We start from the raw sequence: 26560 nt of genomic DNA, 5'->3' as shown, positions 1-26560 counted from the left end.
GTGTCCTCCCTCTGACCATTTTGCTAGGTTAAGATGCAAAGTATTTTAAGATGCCGCCCATGTTGCAAAAGCATCCAAAAGCCCCAGAAATGCCCTTACCACCCATTCCTCGTTCATGCCCTTCATTCGGTGGCATCCTTCAGATGAGCGCTGACCAGCCCCTGACCAGACACGTGCAAAGCGGGCTTGGATTAGAGTCAAGACAATTTGAGCAAGTAGAACGTGTAAGTGTGGTTGATCCAAAATCATCTACACTATGTAGGATTGCCATACTCCAGACTCTGCTTTACTATCACTGGTTTCACCACCTGGCTAAGACTTACAAAGCCACTCTGGATGGCTGGGTCATTCTCCTCTCAATTTAGCAGTTGAAAGCTTCAGTTTTGCCCTAGACATGAATAAAGTTGATGGGATCAAGCAACCAGGTCTTTCACAGGACCAAGTCTCCTTTTTCTTTAGCCATAGTCATTTCCTGGGTTTTGATTTGTGTGTTTCAAGTCTGACCACTTCCTCTGCACTGAATAAGCTGTACCTTCAGTCCCATTTCTGTCTGTTCCCCTGTAGGCTCTACTACATCACGCTGTTGACCTTCTTCATTGCCGTGGGGCACTTCGTGTTTGAGCTGTTTGTATTTGGGACCGGGACTCCCACAATTGCCACCATAGCACCCCTCACGGTGGCAAGTAAGTATTGAGTGACCCTGGAACTCCCACAGGAGCTGTCCCTGCCTTAAGGACCAGCGTTATACAAGCAATATAAGAAAGCATGGTGCTTATGTCGGCCACTAATCCTGTCTGTCTGTATTTAAGGTATCTCAATCCTGGGCATGCTAGTGGGGCTCTGGCACCTAGAAGCAGAACCAGGATCCAGACAGAAGAAGAGAAACTGAGGCCAACATCACCATGTCCAAGTCGTCACCTCCCGCCTTCGCTCACCTCTTCCTTCTGTATGCTCTTCAGTTTCATTTCTGCTCCATCGCCCACTTCTAGCCTTTCACATTTGGTGTGGTTTTTTTTCCTTTAATTAAAAAACTTTTAACATATTACATGCATACAGAAAGTCAGTGCCATTTAAATGTATGTAAAGAATCATTTTAGAATGAGTACTCTGTACCTCCGTCCAAATCAATAAACTGCCAGTATATCTGAAGCCTGCTGTGTGCCCTTCTCCCACACAGAGTCTCTTCCATGACTGCTTAGCCAGCCTTCTGCTTTTTCCTTTTAACTGTCGACTTGACTTGTGTGGTGGTAGCATGCAAACTGTGAATCCTGGAGCTGCTGCCTTGTCCAGAGCATTGCTACCAAGGGCTGCCTTGAGGGGTTGTCCACCCAGGTGGACTTCTCTCTGTTGCAGGACCCAAGACTCAGAACCATCCGTGGGACAAGCAGTTCTTCTAAGAAGGGCTCCCCGGCCAGTGAGCACGGACCATTCCTTGAGCCTATGGGTGGATCAGGGTTGGAAGGGTATGGGCTATTTTTAGACCTACAGTCAGCTGCATTTCTGTAATGAGATTTGTGATAAATAGAGAAACCTTCTGCTCTGATCAGTCCTGGTACTGGGAGGGATTGGGGGCAGGAGGAGAAGGGGGCAACAGAGGATGAAACGGCTGGATGGCATCACCAACTCGATGGGCATGAGTTTGAGTAAACTCCAGGAGTTGGTGATGGACAGGGAGGCCTGGCGTGCTGCGATTCATGGGGTCGCAAAGAGTCGGACACGACTGAGCGACTGAACTGACTGAACTGAAGCCCAGAGTGCTCCTGCCCTCCTCTGAGGCCTAGCAGAGGAAGATCCCAGCTTTCTGCAGATCAAATACACCATAATGAGGAGGACAGTGCAAGACCCAGGCAAACCTGGCTGCCTTTAGTCTCTTGTTCATTTCTCATGAAGTCAAATCTTCCTCATCTCTATCCCCACCTTCCAAATTCTAAGCACACAACTGGACAGCCAGAACCCTCTCTTGTTTTCTTCGCAAAGAAGAAACAGGTTCTTGAGAAAGCAGAACCAGACAACATGGAAGACACAGCTGCATGAGCATGAAGAGAGCCTGGGGCCCAAGGACAAGGCCCTGGAGCAGACGGCTGCCATCCAGACACAGCCCTGAGCACCTCCACACTGGCCGGACCCTCACGCATAGTGTATAGATGCGAGAACCCATTCGCTACTTCAGCAAGTGTTTATTGAACACTTACTCCATGCCAGACACTTGGGAAGGAAAAATGAATGAGCCAGGCAATGTCCCTGTAGTCAAGAAACAGACTGTCAACAAGCCCACACCAGGAAGAACACTCCAGGCAGTGATGAGAACTCTAGATAACCAAGTACTGTGATTCGGAAGGGGAGGGAGTGCACAACATAGATCACTGGGAAAAGCCTCTCTGAGGAGGTGGGATCTGAGTTGAATCACAGAGCTCGTATGTCTGAATATGTGAGGCAGTATTTAGGGCAGATGGAGCAGCACTTAGTCTTGTGGAGGACTGAGCTCACTAACTGCAGATGGGGACATTCGGAAGTGAAAGGCAGGAGATGGGAAGGGAGCAGGGGCTTGTGAAGGGCATCCTCAATCAGCTAAGGCTCTTTAGGTGGAAGGAACAAAATCTTCCTTAAACTAGTGTCAGGGAATGTTTAACAGTAGGATTCCTGCGTGCTATTTCCTATCTATCATGAGCCTTCTGTTCCTTATCAGTCCCTTCAGGGGAAAGAGGAGAGGCAAGCAGCTCCCAGGACTGAGATCATAGAGATGGGATGCTTGCATAGGATTTCCTTCATTAGCTTTTCCATTTGGTGAAAGGGATTATTTACAACCCTCTTTTGATATGGATTGCCTTTTGTTTCCATGGTAACTTGTCAAGTCAGGTCTTTTGATCTTTATCTGAAGAAGCTACCTTGTAATATGGTATATATACTCATACAGAATTCAATAAAGCACCCTTGCTCAACCAGAGACTTGGGTCCCCGTGTCCTTCTCTCTCTCTCTCTCTCTCTTTCTTTCTGGCTGATTCCCTGGAGCGCAGAGGCCTGCTGCATAACCCAGGGAATATTAGTCTCTTCCCTTCTTTCACTTTCTTATCGTCGACTCCGGACCACCAGATTCCGGTCCATTAAAGGACCCCAACGAACTAGCTGAAGCAATAAAGATAACATTGGCTCAGAAAACTGAAAAGAGGATTATAAGCCTCAGAAATGTTTTCATCAGGATTCAGTTCCATTTCTCTGGCGTTCTTTTGACTCTGCCCTCCTGTGTTGGCTTCATCCACAGGCTAGCTTCCTTTATGGTACCGAAAGTGGTTGTAGCAATTCCAGGCCTCATGTCCCCACCTAGAAAAATAGCTCCGTGGTACAAATTATCTTTCCCTTACCAGCCATTGTTGGGGGCAGTAAGAAAAGCGGTGATCTTACAGAGTTAATGTTTGAGTGGAGGTCTGCAGGGAGCCCATCTAAGAAAGGAATGAATGAAAGCACAAGAAGATATGGATCTTCTAGGTGTGCCTCAAGGAAATGTGATTCCTGATAAATAAAGGCAAGATCCCAAAGGATCGACAGAAATGATACAGAGTATTTGGCAGATACTCTGGCTATGAGGTTTCTCGAACAGCCCAGGCTTGTCTCCCTTCCCAGGTGATTTAAAGTGGAATCCTAAGCCAGGAGCCGTGGTGGGGCGACCTGAAGCTCTGTGTGTGCTGCTGACCTGAGGCAAAGAGGCGGAGGGGGTATGGAAGTGAAGGATGCCAAAGAAAGTGGAAAGAATAAACACAGTTCTGGGCAACAGAACTTGAATACTATCACATATGCAACATTAAAATACATATTGAAAACACACTGTCACATATGAAACATTAAAATACATGTCAAAAACACCACGCAGGCACCAGAGTCCTGAGATTGTGAGAGAATTTCTCACAGCAATGAAAAGCCACAAGTTGACCAGAGCTGAAAAGCTTCAGCTGCTGAATTACAGGCTTGTGACTGCTGTTGAGATCCAGCTGATGGTGGAGTAGAGTGAGGAACGACTGACAGAGGAGCAGATCGAAGCTCTGCTCCGCACCGTCACAAGCATCCTCCCCGCGGGGCCAAAGGCACAGCAGCTGCAGAATACCAGCGACGACGTGGCGATGGACAAGGAGGACCCTGCGTAGCAGAGCACAGCTGTCTCCTGAAGTTGAAGGCCCAGCAGCCATTTCCTAGACGTTCAGAGGATTGTTTATTTGATTTTTACCTTCTATCCCAGCAGGCCTGATTTCCCGGTTGGCTGGCTAAACCACAAAAATAAGCTCAAAAGAAATCCTTGTGCCTCTGGGAGAATAAACATGGTGGACTGGCTGAGATTGTCAGGGCAGAGAGCTGAAGAGAGGAGTGAGTCAAAAAGGACAATGACTATGGACCTCTCAGTGGTAAAAATACTTCTTTGGTGGCCGTTGCCATGGTTGTGGGAAGGTCTCTGTACACAGCTGATAAAAATACTTGCCTTGGCTTTGATGGGCTGTATCCTAATTAATTTCATCTGCTTCCCTCGGAGCTTCCCAAGCAGGGATGCAGAGCACTGCTGGAATGAGAGCTGACTTAGGCGAGCCCTGTCAGATGGCTGACAACTCGTGAAGCAGCAGAGTTGCTCTAAGTTAAAATGAGCCGCTGAGCTTGGCTCACCTTAGAGGAATCTTTTCCTTAAGAACAATAGACATAAGGAAAGATTGGCCTAGGAACTTGGTGGTCCAGTGGCTTAAGACTAAACATTCCCAATGTATGGGACCCAGGTTCCATCCCTGGTCAGGGAACTAGATCCCACATGTGTCTACTGAGGAAAAAAAAAAAAAAAAGTTCCTGCATGCTACAATGAAGATCGAAGATACCATGTCCAAATAAATATTTTGAAAATAACTGAATAAAAGAACGGCCTGGACAACTCTTCATCAGGTCTAAAGGCCCCTCTCCTCTACTGGCATGGGCTTTGTTCAGTGGTTTCACTGGTTAGTCTTCAATGTTAGGACACCAGCTCACTGCAGTTGAAAAGAGGCACTCCAGACCGAATGAGTGTGTCACCCGCCTTTTTCAATACCAGTTTTCTGCCTTGTGACAGGCCCAGCCTGTTGAAGTCAGGTAAGCTTCATTTGCACAGGGGCAAATGGTTTGCATCTTTTAAAAAGGGCAGTTCTCTGGCGGTCCAGTGGTTAAGATTCAGTGCTTCCATTGCAGCGGGTGTGGGTTCCATCTGTAGTAAGGACTAAGATCCCACGTGCTGCAAGCTGTGGCACTCCCCCAGCAATAAAACCCTAAATAAAGAGGGCACAATTACGTAGCTTTTTTTGTGGATTGAGTATGAAGAACTAGAGGCTGATTTGTTGACTGTTGCATTAGTTTTTCAATTTAAAATATTAGAATAATTACCATGCAAGGAACTTCTTAATATTCAGGCTTTGGAGAGTTTAGTGGCCCAGACGTATGGTTGCCTTAGATCCTAGGAGTACTGTTAAAAATTAATTCCCTGTATTCACTCTGCTCTCTATTTGGAGAAGAAAGTGCCCATAGACATTCTTCAAATTGGTACTCACTTTGTTGTAAGATCACATATTTTCAACGCTTCTGTTAATTGGATTACTTCCCACCTCTTACAATTCCCAGGTTATTTCAGCTCCCCACCCACCCCCCAATAGGCATAATCTTAACCTTATCATCTAAGGATCAGTTGAGATCTGCTTACAGGCAACATTGAAATTAACAGAACATTTATTTTTCAATCTATCTTGAGTATCAGGAATTTTACCAGGAGCTGCTGGTTTGTCAAGGCATACAAGTGTTAAGTCATTGTTTCATTTTGACCTTGAGTGCATTTGGTACTTTTTCTTCGTGGATTTAGTGTTTAATTAGTTAATAAATGGTTTCCAGGTGACTACCAACTTACACTATTTTTAAAAATCTTAGAAGAGTTTATTTTACCATGGGTAGTAAGAAATAAAATGAAATCTGACTTAAAAACTGAAAAAAAAAAAAACCAGTGGAATCCTAATGTTGTTTCTCTGCCTAAGGATTGCTGACAGATAGGGTGCCAGGGTGCCCCAGATGCAGTGCAGCTCACTAGACAAGAAATGTCCAGGAAAGTGATGACTGCAGCCCATTCTTGTAATGCACATAAGGTAAATGCGTTACGAAGGGAAGAGTGACAGGAAGGGGAACAATCCAGAACTGCAGAAAACAAAACTGGATTCCGGCCCAGACAATCGGCTGCATGATTGCTGTGCTTGTGGAACAGACATTCCAGCCACCTTGGACATACAGCCAGAAACCACAGTGGGCCCTCTTGGCAGCAGGCACACGCAGGTAAACCGTCTTTGTGTGGACGCTATATGGAAAGCAGTCCCAGTCACGTGTTGGGCACTGAGTTGCAGTCCCCAAATAGGCCAGGTGTAACCTCTGCAACGCCAAAGGATGCTCAAACTACCGCACAACTGCACTCATCTCACACGCTAGCACAGTAATGCTCAAAATTCTCCAAGCCAGGCTTCAACAATACGTGAACCATGAACTTCCAGATGTTCAAGATGGTTTTAGAAAAGGCAGAGGAACCAGAGATCAAACTGCCAACATCTGCTGGATCATCAAAAAAGCAAGAGAGTTCCAGAAAAATATTTATTTCTGCTTTATTGACTATGCCAAAGCCTTTGACTTTGTGGATCACAATAAACTGTGGAAAACTCTGAAAGAGATGGGAATACCAGACCACCTGACCTGCCTCTTGACAAACCTGTATGGAGGTCAGGAAGCAACAGTTAGAACTGGATATAGAACAACAGACTGGTTCCAAATAGGAAAAGGAGTACGTTAAGGCTGTATATTGCCACCCTGCTTATTTAACTTATATGCAGAGTACATCATGAGAAATGCTGGCTTGATGAAGTACAAGCTGGAATCAACATTTCCAGGAGAAATATCAATAACCTCAGATAGGTAGATGACACCACCCTGATGGCAGAAAGTGAAGAAGAACTAAAGAGCCTCTTGATGAAAGAGAAAGAGGAGAGTGAAAAAGTTGGCTTAAAGCTCAACATTCAGACAACAAAGATCATGGCATCTGGTCCCATCACTTCGTGGCAAATAGATAGAGAAACAGTCAAAATAGTGGCAGACTTTATTTTTCTGGGCTCCAAAATCACTACAGATGGTGACTGCACCCATGGAATAACAAGACGCTTATTCCTTGAAAGAAAAGTTATGACCAACCTAGACAGCATATTAAAAAGCAGAGACATTACTTTGCCAACAAAGATCCATCTAGTCAAGGCTTTGGTTTTTCCAGTAGTCAAGTATGGATGTGAGAGCTGATCTATAAAGAAAGCTGAGCAGCGAAGAATTGATGCTTTTGAACTGTGGTGTTGGAGAAGACTCTTGAGAGTCCCTTGGACTGCAAGGAGATCCAACCAATCTATCCTAAAGGAAATCAGTCCTGAATGTTCATTGGAAGGACTGATGTTGAAGCTGAAACTCCAATACTTGGCCACCTGATTCCAAGAGCTGACTCCTTGGAAAAGACCCTGATGCTGGGAAAGATTGAAGGCAGGAGGAGAAGGGGACAACAGAGGATGAGATGGCTCAATGGCATTACCGACTCAGTGGACATGAGTTTGAGTAAACTCTGGGAGTTGGTGATGGACAGGGAGGCCTGGCATGCTGCAGTCCATGGGGTCGCAAAGAGTCAGACAGGACTGAGTGACTGAACTGAATTGAACCTCTCCAGCCTCATCTTAAAAATAACCCACTCAATAGCAACATCTATGTCAGCAGAGGACCACCTCTCATGGTATGGGCCCCCACCCCTCCGTCCCATTCCCACTCCCAAAGCCATCTCTGGCCCAACAAATGACAGGGCAGACCACATGGAGAATCTATTACTGCCTTGAAACATCTGTTATTAACAAGTAGATAATAACTAATTATATTTTAAAAATAAAGCAATAGTTTCAGTAAACATTTTATTTATGTATTTTGAGGGACTGAAGAGTAAGCACTTTGGCCTCATCAAAAAGTAAAAACCACCACTCCCCACTTCCCTCCCACCCCTGACTCCGCCCTCCTGCCAGAAGTCTGACTTCTCTCAGGCAGAGCATCTGTGCACACAGACACAGGCACCCCTGGCTCACCCCGGTCCCGGCCCAAGCACCGCTTCCACGCAGGCAACGCCAATGTGCTGAGGCCAAGGCAGTGGGCACAACACACAGCATAGGGGTCTTGATTACAGAGCTCACGGCACAGGAGAACTGGCAAAAACGTCTTATTGTGAGGTGACTCTTCCCAAGCCTGTGAGTACAGCCAGATGCAGGCAAGGCAGGAGAGGTGAGCTTGGGCTGGTTGAAAGGAGTCCCTTTATATTCAGGAAGTCTGAGAAAGGATTGTTGCTGGAAGAGGGATGAGGAGAGGGTTTGGGGCTGCAAACACTGTGGCCACCAGAGGTGGACACACTTACCTAACCCAGCAGACCCAAGGGCCATTCAAGGGCCATTCAATGACTACCTCTCCTTTCCTTTCATCTCTCAGGAGACCTTTGCAGTTCTCAGGGGGAATGATCCAGGTGAGTTTGCAGTGAAGAGACAGACAGTGGGTTGGGCTCACCCTTCCTCTGGAGAACATCTCCCTAGAGATGGGAGGCAGAGGCTCTGTCCTCCAAGACACAGATGTTCCTCCCAGTTCCCCCAGAAGCTGCTCAGGTGAAGGCCATGGGGCTGGCAGGCAGAGCTGGGCTGGCTGAAGAGGTGGGGGTGGTCCGAGTCCCCCAAGTCGCTCCTCCGCCCTCTCCCAGATCTGCCTCCTGGAAGCCACTCCAGAGCTTGCCCCGTCTCCGTGGGGGAGATGCACTTTCCACCACACAGGTGGGGGCCCTGCCTTCCCCCTGCAGGTTCTGGGAGCTGGGGAGGCAGAGAGAATCCTAGAGTCGGTCGTGGCTGCTGCCTCACCTTCCTGTTCCAGCCCATCCCTTGGGACAAAACCTGCACATTATCCCGAAAGAAAGCTTATTCAGATTAATTTTTCTAGTGTCTGAAGACCCTTAGGAGTCCAATTTTCAGGAGCAGCAGCTGCTCTGGACGAGGGTCATTCTTGGGCCCCAGACTGACCACTGACATTCTTTGAGAGAGAAAACATCCTCAGAATACACCCCCCAGGACGCCGGGACCAGGTTCTTCCGGCTCATGTTGGCATCTGTCTGCAAACCCTCTCTCCTCAGAGCTGATCACACCAAACATCAAGAAACTTGACAAAAGCATTAATGTGGCCGAGAAGAAAAAGCCAGTTCAGGGCGTTGACCTCCTTGGGATGTGATGGTGCTTATGAATCTGGGGAGTCTGGTAGCCTGATTTGGGAACAGAAAGGTTCTTTTCTGCAGGAGATGTCCTGGCCCAGGGCCTTCTGTGCTCACTGTCACCTCTGCTGCCTTTCTCCAGACGCCACTCAGGGGCTGGTGTTCTCCTGAGGCAGGGGTCAGCCCACTGCCTGTGACCTTCACTGCAGACTCACCTGGGTCCTTCCCCTGTGAGAACTGCAAAGATCTCCTGAGAGATGAGGGGAAGGGGCAAAAGGAGAGGTGGCCCGTGAATGGGACTTGGGTCTGCTGGGTTAGGTAAGCGTGTCCACCTCTGGTGGGGACAGTGTTTGCAGCCCCAGCCCCTCTCCCCACCCCTCTTCCATCAACAATCCTTTCTCAGATATCCTGAATTTAAAGGGACTCCTTCCAACCAGGGGCCCTCAGGTGTTGCCAGTGGTAAAGAATCTGCGTGCCAATGCAGGAGATGCAAGAGACACAGGTTCGATCCCTTGGTCAGGAAGATCCCCTGGAGTAGAAAATGGCAACTCACTCCAGTATTCTTGCCTGGGGAATCTGATGGACAGAGGAGCCTGGTGGGCTACAGTCCATGGGGTCACACAGAATCAGACATGACTGAGTGCACATGCATGCACACACCTGTTCAAACCAGCCCAAGCTGCCCCCTCTGGCCTTGCCTGTTGTCTTGCTCTAGTCATGGGCTTGGGGAGAATCTCCTCAAAATAAGACATTTTGGTTGTTTCTTATGTCCTTGAGCTCTGTGCCATGACCCCTGTTCTGTTTTGTTGTGACTACTGCCCCAGGCTCAGCATACTGGAGCTGCCTGCGTAGAAGTGGTGCTGGGTGCTTGGGCCACTGCCCAAGGGTAGCTGGCGTCTGTGTGTGTGTGTGTGTGTGTGTGTATGTGTGTATACAGTACTCTGTACATAAAAGAAGTCCACACTTCTGGTGTGAGATCTGTGTTAGGCGTGGAAAGGAGGTAGAAAATGATGCTGCCTTAATTTCCCATAAGGAGAAAGTGTTTACTCTTGAGCCTCTTAAATGTATAGACAAAGTGTTTACTGAAACCATTGCTATATTGGAAACCATAATTAGTATTTTCGATTTATATACCAGATATATTAAAGCAATAAAATATCCTCCACGTGGTCTGCCTTGTCACTTGTTGGGGCAGAGATGGCTTTGGCGGTGGGAACAGGCTGGAGGGCTGGGGGCTCAGGGTAGAGGAGGCACTCCTCCACACTGTGGAAGGTGGTCCTCTGTAGACATAGATGTTACCATGCTAGTGGGTTATTTTTTAAAGATGAGGCTGCAAACGTTGCTGTCTGTCCATGTGGAGACTACAGCTCAAGGCCCAGTCAGTGGCCCCAACCACTTTCGATACAGCATGATCATTTTACAGTGCAAGTCGACCACATCGCTCCTCCACTTAAAACCCTCTTATAGCTTCTTACCCCAACCAAAGTCCAGTCCTCACCAGAGCCCACAGGACCCCATGCACTATGGCCCCCACCTTCCTATCTGACTGTCTGTCCTCCGCTGTTCTGTTCAGTCTCTCTGGTCCAGCCACACGACCTCCCTGCCTTGCCTTGAATGTACCAAGCATGTTCCTTCCACAGGTCCTTTGCACCTGCCAGTCCCTGTGTCTGGGGTTCACTCACTCCAGATATCCGTATGACTTGTTTTCTCACTTCTGCTTAAACTTCACCTCTTCAGACAGGCCTTCCCTACCCGCCCCCTCACTCTGTCTTGCTGTCTTGCGTGATGTTGTACTCATTGTTTATCCACTGAGTGTCTTCCCCACAGGACTGTAAGCCTCAGCAGTTTGAAGAACTTGTCAGTGTTCACCATCTCTTCCTCTGTGCTTGGACCAGTGCGTGGCACATAGTCAGGGTTCTAAATGCACTTTTTGAAGGAAGACCTGAATGAGTGGATATCACCAGCCCCAGACCACCCTCCATCCCTGCCTCTTCCCACCTCTCACTGACTTTCACGAAGGAGAGGGAAAGATTGCTGAATCTCTGGACGCCACAGATTCCTTGTGACATCTCAGACTTTTCCAGGACTCTGGCTGGGTGCTGGGTTTTGATGACTGTGGAGATGCTGGGGACATGTCAGCTTCCAAGGGAGTGAGTGTCTGGGAGACAGAGGGAAGCAAGCTCTGTGACGGGACTTGGGGCCAGGCTCTGAGGGGACACTGAGTCCTGGCTCTTAAGCCACGGAGGCTGTGGGGGATGGAAACAGGGTGTGTCAGTCGTTTCGTGTGTGGTTACCTGATTCACAGAGAGGAGGTGTGTCGACACTGAAATGACACGACACATCATTGTCACTGTATGCGTCCCCTGGATGTTCTCCATCTGAGTGTGTACCCACTCCTCTCACTCGGCAGTTCCCACACTGCAGTCATCCAGGTACCATTAGCAGTACCCCATTTCTGCAGCATCCATAAACTCTCTGCACTGTGACTTTCCTTTTTAAATCCACTCACTTTTCTTGAATCCACGGATCTGAAAAGGAAACTCGCAGACAAGTGAGGCCAACAGGAAAGGTGGGAGCAGCCTGCCAGCAGGAGGAGCCATCTGCCCAGTGGAGGCAGAGGGGCCTTGGCACTGCAGACAGGGAGGGGCTGGGGGTGGGGGGCAGGTCCCAGGGGCTGAGCAGGGCGGGGAGGAGGTGGAAGGGGATCGCCCAGGACCCTGGGAGGAGGGGCAGGAGGATGGGGCAGCCTGGGACTGGGAGCTGGGCTGGGGAGGCCCCGGGGAGTGGGAGGGAGCTGAGGGGCAGGGAGGTGGGGGCTGACTTTGAGGTGCTGTGCTTGTGGGGTTGGGGGGTGAGATGTGAGTGAGAGGGCGGAGGCTGCGGGGGGGCCTGGGCAGGGAGTTGGGGTCGGGGAGCTGGTGGGGGAGGCTGAGACAAGAGCAGGCAGAGGAAGGGGCTGCGGGGAGGGGGGCACAGTGAGGGCCGCCCTAAGAATTAAGGGAGGAATGCAGAGGAGCAAGCTGCAGATAAGGGATCCCAGTGGGGTAGGCTGGAAAAGGGGCTGGAGGAAGGGCAGTGATGGGGAGAGAGGGGGCTGGGTGCCCCCCTTCCCGGATGGGCCTGGCTGTCCTCCTGGGACTGGACAGGGAGCCTGCTGGCCTTGGCGGGGCAGCTGCCCTTGTGTTGCTCATGTCTGAAATGAGCTCACTCACGCCTGGTACATGGTTCCTACCCCAAAGGAGATCAGTCAGCCAGTTTGTGAGCCAGAAAGCCGTTTGTGCTCTTTCCCTGGGCAGGTAAAGGAGCTCTTGGGAGCACTGGGGACTAAGAAGCATGTTAAGGAGTTAGAAAGGAGAGGGGGAGGGTCCAGGAAGTTGAGTTGTCACAGGGACATCTGTAACAGCAGAGACACAGGGCGGTGCTTGACTTCTGGAGGCGTCTGCAGTATCCACAAGTTGTCGTGCATGAGAAATTTGACACGGGCAGACTCCAACGTGGTTGTGGTCCCAATCATTACTCTGGAGAATGTGATGGTATTTACTAGGAAAATGTGGGTGCTTCCCAGCCCCAGGAAGAGGGGAAGCAGGTTCCTCACTTCTACAGGCCCCTGATTCTCAGGACATATGAGTTAACTATCACGTGCTGCTGGACTCATCTCCTGGTTGATTGGCCCTCTCCTTTTGGGAACTGTCCCTCCTCCAATCCAATGTAGCCCCCATGGAACTGGCTCCCTTGCCCCATGGTCATGGTTGATGAGTCTAGGACTGGGCTAGTATTCTGGGAGTTTGTATTTAGTCAGAACATCATGGTAGCCTTTTTCAGGCAGCTGAAGATGTCAAAAGGTGAAACTTCAGCCTGCAGAAAACTAGTCTTCAGGAAGAGAGACCAAGAAAGTGGACAGGCAGGATGCTATGAACTGTTTGTGTCTCCAAAATTTATATACTGAAACCTCACCCCCCCAAATGTGTTGGTGTTAGGTGGTGTGGCCTGTATGAGGTGACTGGGTCATGAGGGTGGAACCCTCATGAACGGGATCAGTGCCTTTATAAAAAAGGACCCCAGAGAGCTCCCTCGCCCCTTCTCTATGTGGGGACACAGCAAGAGAAGCCTCCTAGAATCAGGAATTGGACCTCACCAGACATGGAATCTGCCGTCACCTAGAACCTGGGACCTCCCAGCCTGTAGAACTAATTGTGAGAAATAAATATCTGCTATGTGTTAGGTATGTTGGTTACAGCAGTTCAGAGGGACTGAGACACAGGGAGACAGAGTGAAGGAAAGAGTCCTGAGCGCCGTCCAGCCCTGGCTGGGGCAGTTCCCAGGGCATTGGCAGGTCTGACCTTTCTGCCACTTGCCTAGTCACCTCCTCCTTGAAGTCTGAGCTCCCCCACTGCCCTCAAAACACACTCCCCTTGTGCCTAAGCTGGTTCAACTTGGGCATTTGTCATCTGCAGTCAATGTAACAGTAAAAGGAAAAGATGTTTGAAAAAATTAGGCTGCAGTCAGCACTCCTGGTCTCCCTGTTTGAGATACTAGGAGGCACTTTCAAGGCTGCTTGGAGCTCAAGGCAGCTGGTGGCATCAACTGCAGAGACATCACCCAGCTTTGAAAAACTGCAGGGAATCCATAAATTCTTGGGCTTCATTTTGGACTTGCTTGTTTCTTTCTAATTATTCATTTACTCCCAGAATTAAGGTGAACCTGAGCCAAGTGTCCCACCCTGAAGCCTCGAGGGAAGGGCATGTGAAGCCTGAAGAGTGAAACCTGAGAGGATTTACTTTCCATTCAAATTAGATTATTGGATTTTCATGGGAATCACACTCTGATTTCAGCCAGCTTCTGGAGCCTCTGGACCTTGAGGAGCCTGAGGCAGCTGCAGGAAGGGGTGGGAGGCCCAGTAGAGAAGCAGGAGAGAGAAACAGGAGGCAGGGGTATAATGCAGGTGCTTTTCTTGTACAACTTGTCTCTGCAAGATTTCCAGGAGGAGGCCGTTCCCCTCCCTCCAAGGGCATCATCCTTAGTCCTCCCTGTGCCGCACCTTCCCCATCCAATCCCGTCCAGCCGTCGCCCTCACCGCCCACTGCTCCCCATCCTCCTGCCGTTGCCCGTGTTCCATCCACAGGCTCCATTCTTACCTGGGTGACACGGCGGCCTCATGAGAGGTCTCTCTGTCCCCTCGCTCGCCCCCCACCCCAACTGGCTTCTCCAGGAAGCAGCCAGAGCAGCCTCTCCCAGTGACAGATCTGACCCTCCTGTGCCTCATACCTCTCGGTGGCTCCCCTCTGCTCTCAGATAAAACGAAAAGTCCTTGATGGACCCTGCAGCACTAACTGCTGCCTCTCTCTCCAGTCATCTTCACCCTCACTCTGCTCCAGTCACACGGACTTGAACTTCCTGAAGGATTAGCTCCCTCCTGCCTCAGGGCCTTTGCATGCACTGATTCCTCTGCCTGGAATGCCTTCACCCTCCTTTCACTTACTTAGTTCTCACTGTTTCTTATGATCTGCTTTGAGATCTAGTTCACCTGTTTTTCTTTATAAATTCTTACAGCTAACCCTTATAGTACTTACCCTAACTTTATTTATAGGTGTGACTATTTGACTGATGCCTGTCCTCCCAAGAGTGTAAGCTCTTTGCATGGAGGAAGCATATCTGTTTTGCTCACAACAGGATCGCAGCTCCTACACACCAATGGGCTTTCTGTAGATTATGCACATATGCATACACAAGCCTTTTTTATTTATTTATTTTTATTGAAGTATTCAGTTCAGTTCAGTTCAGTCGCTCAGTCGTGTCCGACTCTGTGACCCCATGAATCGCAGCACACCAGGCCTCGCTGTCCATCACCAACTCCCGGAGTTTACTCAAACTCATGTCCATCGAGTCGGTGATACCATCCAGCCATCTCATCCTCTGTCGTCCCCTCCTCCTCCTGTCCCCAATCCCTCCCAGCATCAGGGTCTCTTCCGACGAGTCAACTCTTTGCATGAGGTGGCCAAAGTATTGGAGTTTCAGCTTCAGCATCAGTCCTTCCAATGAACGAACACCCAGGACTGATCTCCTTTAGGATGGACTGGTTGGATCTCCTTGGAGTCCAAGGGACTCTCAAGAGTCTTCTGCAACACCACAGTTCAAAAGCATCAGTTCTTCGGCACTCAGCTTTCTTCACAGTATAGTTCCTTGTAAATGGTTGCTTGCTTGAGGAGGGGCCCACTCTAGTGCCAACCAATGGCTGAGCAGGGCTGCTATAGCTCGGACCTGCCCCAGTGCTATTACAGTATGGCCATTTAACAGTATTAATTCTTCCATTCCAACAACATGGGGTATCTTCCCATTTCTTTGAAACATCTTCCTTTATGAATGTTTTATATTAAATAGTTCTCACCACATAGTCTTTCACCTCCTTGGTCAGGTTTATTCCTAAAGGTTGGTCTTTTTTTTTTTTTTTGGAGCACTGTTAAAAGGTATTCCTTTTTTTTAAACATTGTTTTTATTGTTGTTCATTCACTAAGTCAAGACCGACTCTTTGCGACCCTGTGGACTGCAGCACACCAGACTTTCCTGCCCTTCACTATCTCCCAGAGTTTGCTCAAACTCGTTTCCTTTGAGTTGGTAATGCCATCCAACCAACTCATCCTCTGTTGTTCCTTTTCTGATATTTCATTGTTGATGTAAAGAAATGCAAATGATTTCTGTTTGTTAATCTCATATCCTGCTATCTTGCTGAATTCTTTTATCAGTTCTAGCCCTTTTTGTGTATAGTATTTAAGGTTTAAGAAAAAAAACCCTTTTAATATTACCTTCCTTTTATCTCAAGTTTTATAGTTAGGTCTTGTGTTAATGGAGCAACTTTTAAATTTTTCTAATGATTAGGAAGTACTCAAAAGATATCAAAATGCCTGAAAAACAACATAGTGGACAGCCACAAACATACACAAGGAAGCAAAATGGGACCCAGATGGATAAGCGGACATTTTCCTTCGAGAGGGGCTGGTACCATTTGTGGCCTCTCTAGATACAGTCTTGATTTCCAGGGAAGTGAAAAATCGATTTTTAAACTGAAATGGCCCTGGGGCAGGCAGGAGTTATAGCAGTCCCATTCAGCCATTGGTTGGTGCCCCGTTGGGCCCCTCCCCCATGCAAGCGACCGTTTTAGAGCAACTGTCAACCGGTGACCATTAGTGGTCCTGCTTAGTGATTGGTCAGTGCCACAGAGAGCTCCTCCCCCTCTCGGTGTTCTGTATAAAAGGAGCCCGGAATTCGGTCTGAGGGGAGATGGTTTTCTGAGATGCTAGTATTTTACCTTTTCGGTCTGCTAGCTTTCTGATTACAATCATTATTACTTGTTCCCGGACCTCGTCTCCTGCTTTACTGACCTGTCCTGCAGCGAGCAGACCCAGCTTGAGCTTGGGCTTGGTAACAAAACCATGTCCCCAGGGCAGAGCCTGGCACCCTCACATCCAGGCAGGAGGCTCTCATCCCATCCTCTCTTCTAAGAAGAAGGGGTCTCCCTTCTGCCTTGGGCCTCAGCAGGCCCTGCCTACATCCCCTTCAAGGATGGACTCAGAGGCTCTCTGTATTGAGAGGGCCCTAGAGAGAAGAGGAATCCAGATTCACACTCAGCACAGGAGTGCACCCCAACCATGGGCTCCATCAGATGGGGGCAGTGGGCAACTCCCATGGGGGAGGTGCCTCAGGAAAGAGAAAGACAAGCAAAATAAACAGAGGAGATGGGAACACTAGGAAGAAGCTGTGTAATAGAGCAGGGGCAGGCGTGTAGGTATCAGTAAGCTACCATCAGCAGTCCCCCTCAGCCAATGGTCAATGTTTCCGTGGGCTCCTCCCTGAAGCAAGCAACCATCAGTGAGCAACCGTTAAGGAGTGACCACTAACAGTCCCTCTCAGTCGTTGGTTGGCATTGCAGTGGGTCCCTGCCCATCACCTTCCTTTCTGTAAAAGGAGCCTGGACTGGGACTGAGGGGAGATGGTTTTTTGAGGCTGCCATCTTCTTGGTCTGCTAGCTTTCTGGTTAAAGTTGTTATTCCTTGCCCCAACAAATCATCTCCTGATGTAGTGGCCTATCATGTGGTGAGCAGAGCAAGCTTGGACTCAATAGCAATTTCAGCAAAGCCGGACAAGAACCCTGCTGCTTGTGGCCAGCCAGCCCTGGTTGGAGAATTTTCAGGTAAGGCCTGAGCAGCTGCCAGAACCACTTTGTCCTGATAATCTTGCCTTCAAAATTCCCTGAAGCAGCATCGGCTACCCCAGCGCTTGGCAGTCGGAGCAAGAAATCGACATTTAGGAGTTCTGACAGTAGGGCAAGTTGCTCTGCTCTGTACAACCAGGAACATTCTCTCCTTTCAGTTTGGGTTTATCTTTTGAGGGAAAAGACAATTTGTTTCACAATTGATTGTGATTCCCTGTTGGAGAGGGGAATTGGCGGACTCTACAGGATTTGTGAACTGGTTGCTTTGCTTGTGTTCTGCGTTCATTCACGGTGGAATCTGTTTAGACTTTTGGTGTTGAAATTTGCTTGTGCTTTTTGTGTTTTGTTGCTCTTGAACTTATAAATATGGGAACTACTCCATTTGTCCCCAAGGAAAGCCCTTTGGGGTGAATTTTAAATCAGTGGGCAAAATACAGCTGTGGGCCTATGACTAAAAAAGATGATATTCTGTTGTCATAGTGTGTGGTCCCAGTGGAGAGTGATAGCCCTTGAATGACTCACTTAATTATTATACGAAATTGCAGTGAGAATTGTTTTGTTAAAGAGCAGGTAAAAATGATGAGACTCCATATGTAGAAGCATTTATGCTATTGCATCAGGAGGAAAAGAGGTCAGACGACTGCCGCCTTATGGTTCAGTGGTCTAAAATGAAATCCAAGGGGACACCTGTTTTACAAGAGGGAGAAAATGAGACTGAGGACATGTTATTTCAAAACTTAAGCCCCCCTCTGGACAGCCTGGCTCCCCTACAGGTCGAGCAGGCTTCACTGGTAGTTGTTCCAACCACTCCTTATGCCACCAAGACTCTCACGGCCTCCTGTTTCCTCTGCTTAGGGGGATCATTTAGAAGTTTCTAGGCTAACCCCTGGGGCACAGGGGCTGGCTTGGTGTCACCATCTAAGACTTGAAAAGGGCACCCAGTTTGGACCAGGAGCCACTTCCAGAGCAGGGCAATTTCCCATGTGTCGATGTCCCGCAGGAGGCCTTAATGCAGATGGTCACCCAGTCTGGTTTCTACTGATGCACAGTCTATTCTCAACTTTGGATTTATTTAATTGGAAAGTCCATAACCCTGCATACTAAGAGGACCCACTCCACATGACTGAACTTTTCATTCTGCCTTTGCCGCTCACCCTTGCTCTTGGGTAGACATTCTCACTCTTATGAATGGATGCTTACTGGGGATGAAAGAAAGATGGTCATCAAGGCTAGAGAGGAAACACAGTAGCCTCTTCGAGCAGGTGTCAACGGAACTCCAAAGCGAATCTGGCAGTTCCAACTGCTGAGCCTGCCTGGGATCCTAATAATGGAGGTATGCTGCTCCTAGAGCATTACGGGAAGTGCATCTTAGCAGGCCTTCGGAAGGGAGTATCTAGGCAAAAGAGCTTAAGAAAAAGTCAAGAGCTACACCAAAACCCAATGAGGATCCATCAGAGTTTCTAGAAAGCAGTTTTAAAGCTTATAGCTGCTACACTTGTGCAGACCCTGAAGACCCCAGAAATTTGGGAATGGTAACTATGACCTCCATTGAGCAAAGTGCCCTAGATATTAGAAGAAAATTATATAAAAGTTACATGGTGCATTTGGAATGACCCTTTCTCTATTGGTAGATGTTGCTTTTAAAGTGTTCAACAACAGGGAACAACAAGAGAAGCAAGAGGATGCAAGACAGAACCTTACTTTTCTAGCAGCAGCTTTGGATTCCCAGATGGGTAATAACCTGAAGAGAGGTAAGCCACTATTGGGAAGGGAACAATAAACTTACTGTAAGGAGGAAAGGCATTGGAAAATAGGTTGCCCAGGGATAAGGAATAAGAAGGAAAACAATGACAGAAAGACAGGAGCCTCTCATATGGTTGAAAGACAGGAACATTCTAATGAATGAAGAGGCCCGAGATCTCCCTTGGACTTGAGGCATCCAGTCCCCTGGGGGACTTCGACAGGTGGGGGAAGTTGATTGATTTTCTGATAGATACGGGTGGAACACACTCTCTCGTAAACACCAAGGGGGCACAGAAAACGTCTCAATCCATCCTGGTCATGGGTACAAAACTGTTCTTTTGACAACCTTTAGAATGTCAATTAGGGGACCTCACCCTGAAACACGGTATCTTGTATATGCCAGTGTGTCCAGTCTCTCTTTGGGGCCAAGATCTCCTTTGTAACTTCAATGCCCAAGTAACTGTTCTGTTAGAAGAGCTTGATATCAGGGTCCCACCAGAGCATGCTGTATGCCTACATGGCACTCATGGACATCTCAGAAAAGGACAGAACTCTCATCTCCCAGCACCTCTCCTCCCAGGCCTACAGAAAGGTAAGGCTGGAAGTGTGGGCTGATGGCACCCCAGGATAGGGCAAAAACACAAGGCTAATACAAATCCCATTAAAAAGGGATGCTGGGACACCTAATACCCTCTTAAGCAAGAAACCCACAAGGTAATTCAGCCAGTTCTCAAAAGGTTTTTGCAAATAGGACTGATTACACTTTGTCTGTCCCTGTATAACACCCCTATCTTCCCAGTCAAAAAGTCAAACCCAGCAGAGTATTGCTTTGTCTAAGACTTGAGGGCTAGTAATGAAATAGTCTAAGATTTGCACCCTGTGATAGCTACTTACAACTATCCACTCTCCTTTCAACTATTCTAGGAGAATTAAAGCTGTTTGTGACTTTTGGACTTGAAAGATGCTTTTTTTTTCTGCATCCCTATCACAGAAGAATCATAGCAGCTATTTGTTTTTGAATGATAGCACACAAGGACACAGATAGTCCAACAGTATAGTTGGACAGTTCTGCCTCAAGGATTTAAGAATTCCCTGATCTTGGAGACTTCCCTGATGGTCCATGGTTAAGACTCCATGCCTCTACTGCACTGCATGGGTCACAGGTTCTATCCGTGGCTGGGGAACTAAGATCCCACATGCTGCATGTGGTACAGCAGAAAAAAATTCCCCTTACCTTTTTGGGAAATGTTAGTGTTGGTTAGGGATCTTAGAAACTTCAAATTGGATGACAAACTCTTCCTCCAATATGTGGGCAATTTGATTATAGAAGCCCTACACAAAATAGTGAAAGTTTTAGTCACTCAGTCGTGTCCCACTCTTTGCAGCCCCGTGGACTGTAGCCCACCAGGCTCCTCTGTGCATGGAATTTTCCAGGCAAGAATACCGGATTGGGTTGCCATTTCCTTCTCCAGGGATCTAACCCGGGTCTCCTGCTTGGTAGGCAGATTCTTTAGCTCTGACCTGCCAGGGAAGCCCCTGGTTTTACTTACCACGCAGTCATCCATCATATTAGCTGGAATAAAGCCATGGATATATCGCATTCAGGTCAAAGCAGCCCCACTGTCATCAGAAAATGACCCAACTCCTGAGAGGCCTAGAGAGCAATAGGTTTGTGAGCCCTTAGAAGCCTTAAGGTTGCTCTTCAAAAACGATAAGTATTGAGATTAAAAGTTCCTTGTAGAAGGAATTTCATCAGATTCAGATAGTTGTAGTTAAAGAAAGAGAATTGTATTACTTAGTAAAATTTTAAAGAAATATTCCTAGCCCAAAGCTGATCAATTCCATTTTACAACCATGCCCTCATCATCCCTGTTTAGCAGGAAGTAGCTAGGAAGGTTATCACCCCTTGTTCCCACTAGATTGTATCTAGATTGATACATGGGAATTGTAGTGCAGGCATGTTAGCCAGAGACTGTCAGAGGTCCCTCTCAGCCATTTGTTGGCATCACAGTGGCCACCCACTTCCTCTGATGTGGATAGTTGTAAGTGTAAAAGGAGCCAATTTCAGACTGAGGGAAAATAGGTTTTTTCAGACAGTACTCTGTCAAATTCTTGGTCTGCTAGCTTCCTGATTAAAGTCATTATTCATTGCCTCCAGCAACTCATCTCCCATTTACTGCCTTGTCGTGTGGTGAGCAGGGCAAGCTTGGATTGGGTAACAGCTGCACATGCTTTCATTCATGTTGAGGTTTCTGGAGGGGTATACTCAGGAATTGCCTCTTGGAAGTCACTTCAATTACACCTTAATGTCCCTTCTGGGGCCAGTTAACAAGCTAAGAGGTTCAGGATTGACTATGAAAGGAATGATTCATAACCTCAAAGAACCCATGGAAAATAGAGGACTTAGAGGAAAACAAGCATCCATGCTACCATTAGAAAGGAGCTCCCAGAAAGGTGAACAGGGTGAACTCCGCATCAGACTTGGGCGCTAAGGAAGGCTTCCTGGAGGAGGTGATGCTTGTCCTGCAGTGAAGCATGGCACATGCTCGGCGTGATGTGTTCATAGCGCGGCCTGGGAGCTGCAGGCAGGTCCAGCACGTGGAGGGAAGGGTGGGCGTGGCGGTGGTGGGAGTGGTGGCCAGAGCGACATCACAACCTCTTGTGTGCCAAGTCAAGGAGTGAGAACTTTCTTGAAGCTAGGGGTGGCTACTGGAGCGTTCAAGGCAGGGCAGAGGCTGGGACAGAAGTGAAAAGCCCTGTGGAACTGAGTGATGGGAACAAGACATGTAAGAACGATGAGGATGGCATCAGAGAATCAAGGTAAAAAGCCATGAGAATCTGAACTAAGAAGGTAATGTGGTCAGCACCCAGTAGATGGAGTAATGGTGCTTCTCAGGGTTTGGGTTTGGCTGACTGCGAGCTGGCAGAGCTACTCATTGACACACAGGATTCAGGGGAGAAGCAGACCTGGGCTTGGCCTTTGGATGCTGGGGCAGCAGGTGAGTCACAAATATTTTAGAAGGCATCAGACCCCCATAGAGTCTACAAGCCTGACAGTCACTAGAAGCAGACCGAAGGTCAGAGAAGGGTGAAGACTTGTGTGCAGGTAACAGGGCCTCTGACCACGCACCTGTTTTTCTGAGGAGACACCCCGCACAGCTTGGGATGACACAGCTCAACTGAAGAGGCTTCCCTGTGGCTCCAGAGTTGGAGACTTGGTGTTCATTTTAGCACCAACATTATAAAGTCCAGGATGTAATTGACCTCACCCCTGGACATCACCTGTGGGCCTCAGAGAAGCAGCTCAATCTCTATTATTGATCTATTTTTAAATTTTGAGGTTTTTTTAAACCAAAGTGTTGCATAGTTTAAAATACTCAAATTATTATCTATCAAAAATATCATTGCCTACCTTGCTTTCCTAGTCCTCCGAGGCAACTATTTCAGCCATTAGCAGATGATTCTTTGGTATTTACCTTCCTCGCTCTAAATAACATGGGTATACAGATACTTCCTGATTTTATCCGTCATAGGCGTTATTTGCTGACTTTCCAATATGGCAGTCAAGGATTTAGCTCTGCTCACCCCACCCTCATCTCCACCACATGCATGCACCCACTTCCTGTTCCCCCATCCTCCCAATATACTTGTCATATTTGATCATATCAAGTTCAGTTTTCATATTATTATGATTGTGCTCACGTTCATAACTGAGTCTCTTAAGGTAATCATGACTTTGTTCCCTTTTCCTTCGTAGCTTTTTATATTTCACTGGAATTTAAGGTTGCCTCCCCTCCCCATTTATTTCGTTATATTTGTGGTACTGATCACGAGTCCCATCCCTAATTCTCTCCCAGTCTGTAAACCTCTTTCAATATTCTAAAACAGCCTTCTCAGTCTCATCTTGACAGATCTTTCCTGGGGCCTTTGATCATCTTCAGTCTGGACAGGCGGCTTCTCTGCCTGGCTCACAGCTGTCCACTTGGGATGTCCCTTTACTGTCATCTTGGCGAGTCCCATTGCCTTTCCTGGGGTCGGAGTCCTGGCTTCTTCAGTCTCACAGCTTACTCTCTCTGGGTTTCCTCCCTCATTTTGCTGAAGCACATCCTTTAGCAGCTTCTTGAGAAGAGAAGGAAGTGCTTTAAAACACTTTACATGTGTGAAAGTGTTTTATTCTTTTCTAGTACTATTTTTTTTCCTTTGGTGGTCTCCATGTAGGATTCTAGGCAGGAAATGATTCTCCTTCAGAAAACATTGTTCTACTGACCTCCAGGTTCCAGGCTTGACGACAACCTGATGACACTCTGCACCTGTTTTCTTGAAAGTGTTTTAAGAACCTGTTCTTATTCCATGAGACAAGTGCTCGGGCCTGGTGCACTGGGAAGACCCAGAGGAATTGGGTGGAGAGGGAGGTGGGAGGGGGGATCGGGATGGGGAATACATGTAACTCTATGGCTGATTCATATCAATGTATGACAAAACCCACTGAAATGTTGTGAAGTAATTAGCCTCCAACTAATAAAAATAAAATAAAATAAAATAAAAGAACCTGTTCTTCTCTCTGTGTAAACTGATTGGCTCTCTTCTTCGTTCCAGTTTTCAAAATTCCGTAGTGATAAGAAATTCAACTCAACTCTACACACAGATATTGAGACAGACATATGCAGTGGAGCTTCCTTCACTCAGGGTTCCAGGCTGAACAAAGACATGTACAAGGGTTTCTAGCCAGAATATACGGGAAGTGCGGAAGCTGAGGCCGACAGGGTGTGGGTGAGTGTGCAGTATTGCACATGGAAATGACACATACAAGATGTGTAAGGGCAACATGTCAGTACTTTTTAAGGGGGACTCACGTAGGGTCTCAACCTGATTCATTAGCTATTTAGCCTGCCCGTGCCCTTCACATCCTCCATGCTATTTCTACAGCCCCCGTGGAGGTGGTGATAAGCGCTCAAAAAGGGTGCCACACCCCCTGACCTTGGGACTGCTGGAAACCACTGCATGTACAGCCCAGGTTGCGGTGGGGAGCAGCCCCTGGGGTTGGAGGCTTTTGTTTGGTGCTGTGGGAGAAGACTGAGGCACTACCCACCCCCACATGTGTTTTTGGGGTGGAGGGATTGAGGAGGGCCTACCTCCCTCAACACCCCCAGCCATGGGGTGTCTTCCTTTCTCATCTCTGTTTTGACCGTTAAGTCCAGCTCATCTTTGCCTTTGATATGTAACCAAAGGAAAACTAAGAAAAAATTAAAAAATACCACCATCTTTGGACTTCAGGATCAGCTCCTAATGCCAGTGGTACTGTTCACCTCCAGGGGACAGACTTCTTAACCCTTCTGCACAGAACCAGGAAGACTTGAACTCAAGGTCAGGGGTTCTCTCTAGCTCCCCGGGGGAGTCAATTGGAATAGAACCAGGAACCAGAATCCCTTTAAGAAAACAATCACTAAAATGTTATTCTCCTTCAGCTTCAACATGTACCAATTGATGTCTATAGAAAGAACATACTGATAAATAGAACATATAGTAAGCTGCTCAATGAATGTTTCTTCCCTGAATACAAAATATTTCCCTCAATGTAAAATCTACCTCACATTTGTATACCTTTCCTCTCCCTGGTGGGAATCAGCCAAGAGACAGTACTACAGTACTTGGTGGCTGTCAGAATACTGTTTTTTAAAACAATTGACATACTATCTTAATAATTCTCACAGCAACCCTATGACACATGTAGTTTTAATCTTCATTTTACACATTCATAAACTGAAGATTAAAGTAAGGTAAAATAACTTGCCCAGGATCCCACAGCTCATAATGTAGAACAAACCCTGAGTACACTAAGTCCAGCGCTCACAGTAGACCTGACTCCCTCCACACAAAAGGCAACCCCAAATACCACTTGAATCCCAGGTTAGACACTTGGGAATTGTCACTAAACTGAAGCATTGCCCTGGAGGAGCACATGGGAGAGACTCATGGAAAGGGACTCGGGAAACTGATCTGCTCGTTCTGATGCTAGTCAGCTGTGGGGCTCTGACAATACCCTCTGACTCTGGGCCTCAGTTTCCAGATCCATAAAATGAAGTGAAGAATGTATCTGCAGAGTTTTAGGAGAGAACCATGATAACCTAGGGAAAGAAACAGAGAGACCTCTCAGAGGGCTTCCTGAGAATGGAAGTTCCATGTTCCCTGGAGAAAGATGCGGAAAACTTTGGAATTTTGAGACAGGGGATGGGAAATTAAGGTAGAAGTTCTTTAGATGGGTATGAGTTCCCTCTTCAGGCACTCTACTATAACCCAAGACTTCATGATTTCTACCAAAAAATTGGATGCCTTCAAGGAGTGTTCCCTCTCCTAGAAACCAGTGGCTCTCAAACCACAAGGGTGCTCACTTGGCTGCAAGTTGAGATCACCTGGGCAGCTTTAAACATGCTCAGGCTGGATCCACTCTCAGAGACCTGATCGGGGGTATGGCAGAGGCTTTGGGAATGTGGAGTTCCCCATGTGATTTTAATGTGCAGAACAAGTTTAGAACCACATCTGCAGAGCCTTAAATTCTTCATTTTTTGCTGTGAAAATTAAAGAACACAGCAAGAAAGCACAGCACCCAGTGGCAGTTGAGCTTTAATATGCTAACAAACAAATCACATAGAGGTCTTTTAAAATGCAGCCGCTAATTCAGTAGGTTGGGGTGAACCTGGGCTTCTGCCTTTGTAATAAACCCAAGGGGATGCCAACACTGCTGTCCCCAGACTGTGCCTGAGTAGCCAGCCTGTATCATGAACAGATACACACTTGCAGGAGAATTATGCCTCTTTACATCAGCTGAGACCTTAAGTAAGAAGTTACTTCCCTTCTTTGTGCCTCAGTTTTCGAATCTAAAAAATGCAGACTAGTGATAGCACTTCCATCACAGAATTCTTATGATGGTTAAATGAGTGAATACCGTAAACAGATTTAGCACAACACAAAAATTTGTTAAGATACCTGACACTCCTGGAATGCTTACTACCTGCCAGGAATTTTCGAAGTGCTTTCAAATCTTAATCCACTCAAGCCTCCAAACAATACTGTGAGGAAGGTACCATTATCTCATCATCCTTGTTTCATAGATTTTCAAAAAAACGGAGACACAGAGTTGTGGAGAATCTTAATTTACAGAACACACCTAGGAGCAGCTGGGCTGGTGTTTGAAACCAGGGAAGATCTGGCCTCTAATCTCTCAGGGCTGAAATAAATTAGTGTTTGAGGATTTGACTTGAGGGTTTACCTTCTGGGATGGGCTGCAGACCAGCAGGGGGCAGTCTAGGACTACCTGGCTGCGGAGACCA

General features: G+C 47.5%; 1 protein-coding gene and 1 pseudogene across 4 annotated transcripts in view; both read left to right on the top strand.

Annotated features, from left to right (window-relative positions):
• The window catches only part of LOC122705456 (ergosterol biosynthetic protein 28 homolog), a 28906-nt gene extending 25971 nt beyond the window's left edge, over positions 1-2935 (top strand). For all 4 annotated transcript variants that reach the window (XM_043920854.1, XM_043920853.1, XM_043920852.1 and 1 more), the window contains 2 exons: positions 565-683; positions 810-2935. In XM_043920854.1, the coding sequence (XP_043776789.1) occupies positions 565-683; positions 810-889 (199 nt within the window). In that variant the 3' untranslated portion in view covers positions 890-2935. The remainder of the gene's footprint in view (positions 1-564; positions 684-809) is intronic.
• A 970-nt stretch (positions 2936-3905) lies between these two features.
• Positions 3906-4136, top strand: LOC122705075 (annotated as a pseudogene).
• The last annotated feature ends 22424 nt before the right edge of the window (positions 4137-26560 follow it).

Source organism: Cervus elaphus, chromosome 12, assembly GCF_910594005.1.
Source record: "Cervus elaphus chromosome 12, mCerEla1.1, whole genome shotgun sequence".
Classification (NCBI taxonomy): domain Eukaryota; kingdom Metazoa; phylum Chordata; class Mammalia; order Artiodactyla; family Cervidae; genus Cervus; species Cervus elaphus.
The sequence above is the reverse complement of the archived record's forward strand: the minus strand, read 5'-3'. Positions and strand labels throughout refer to the sequence as shown.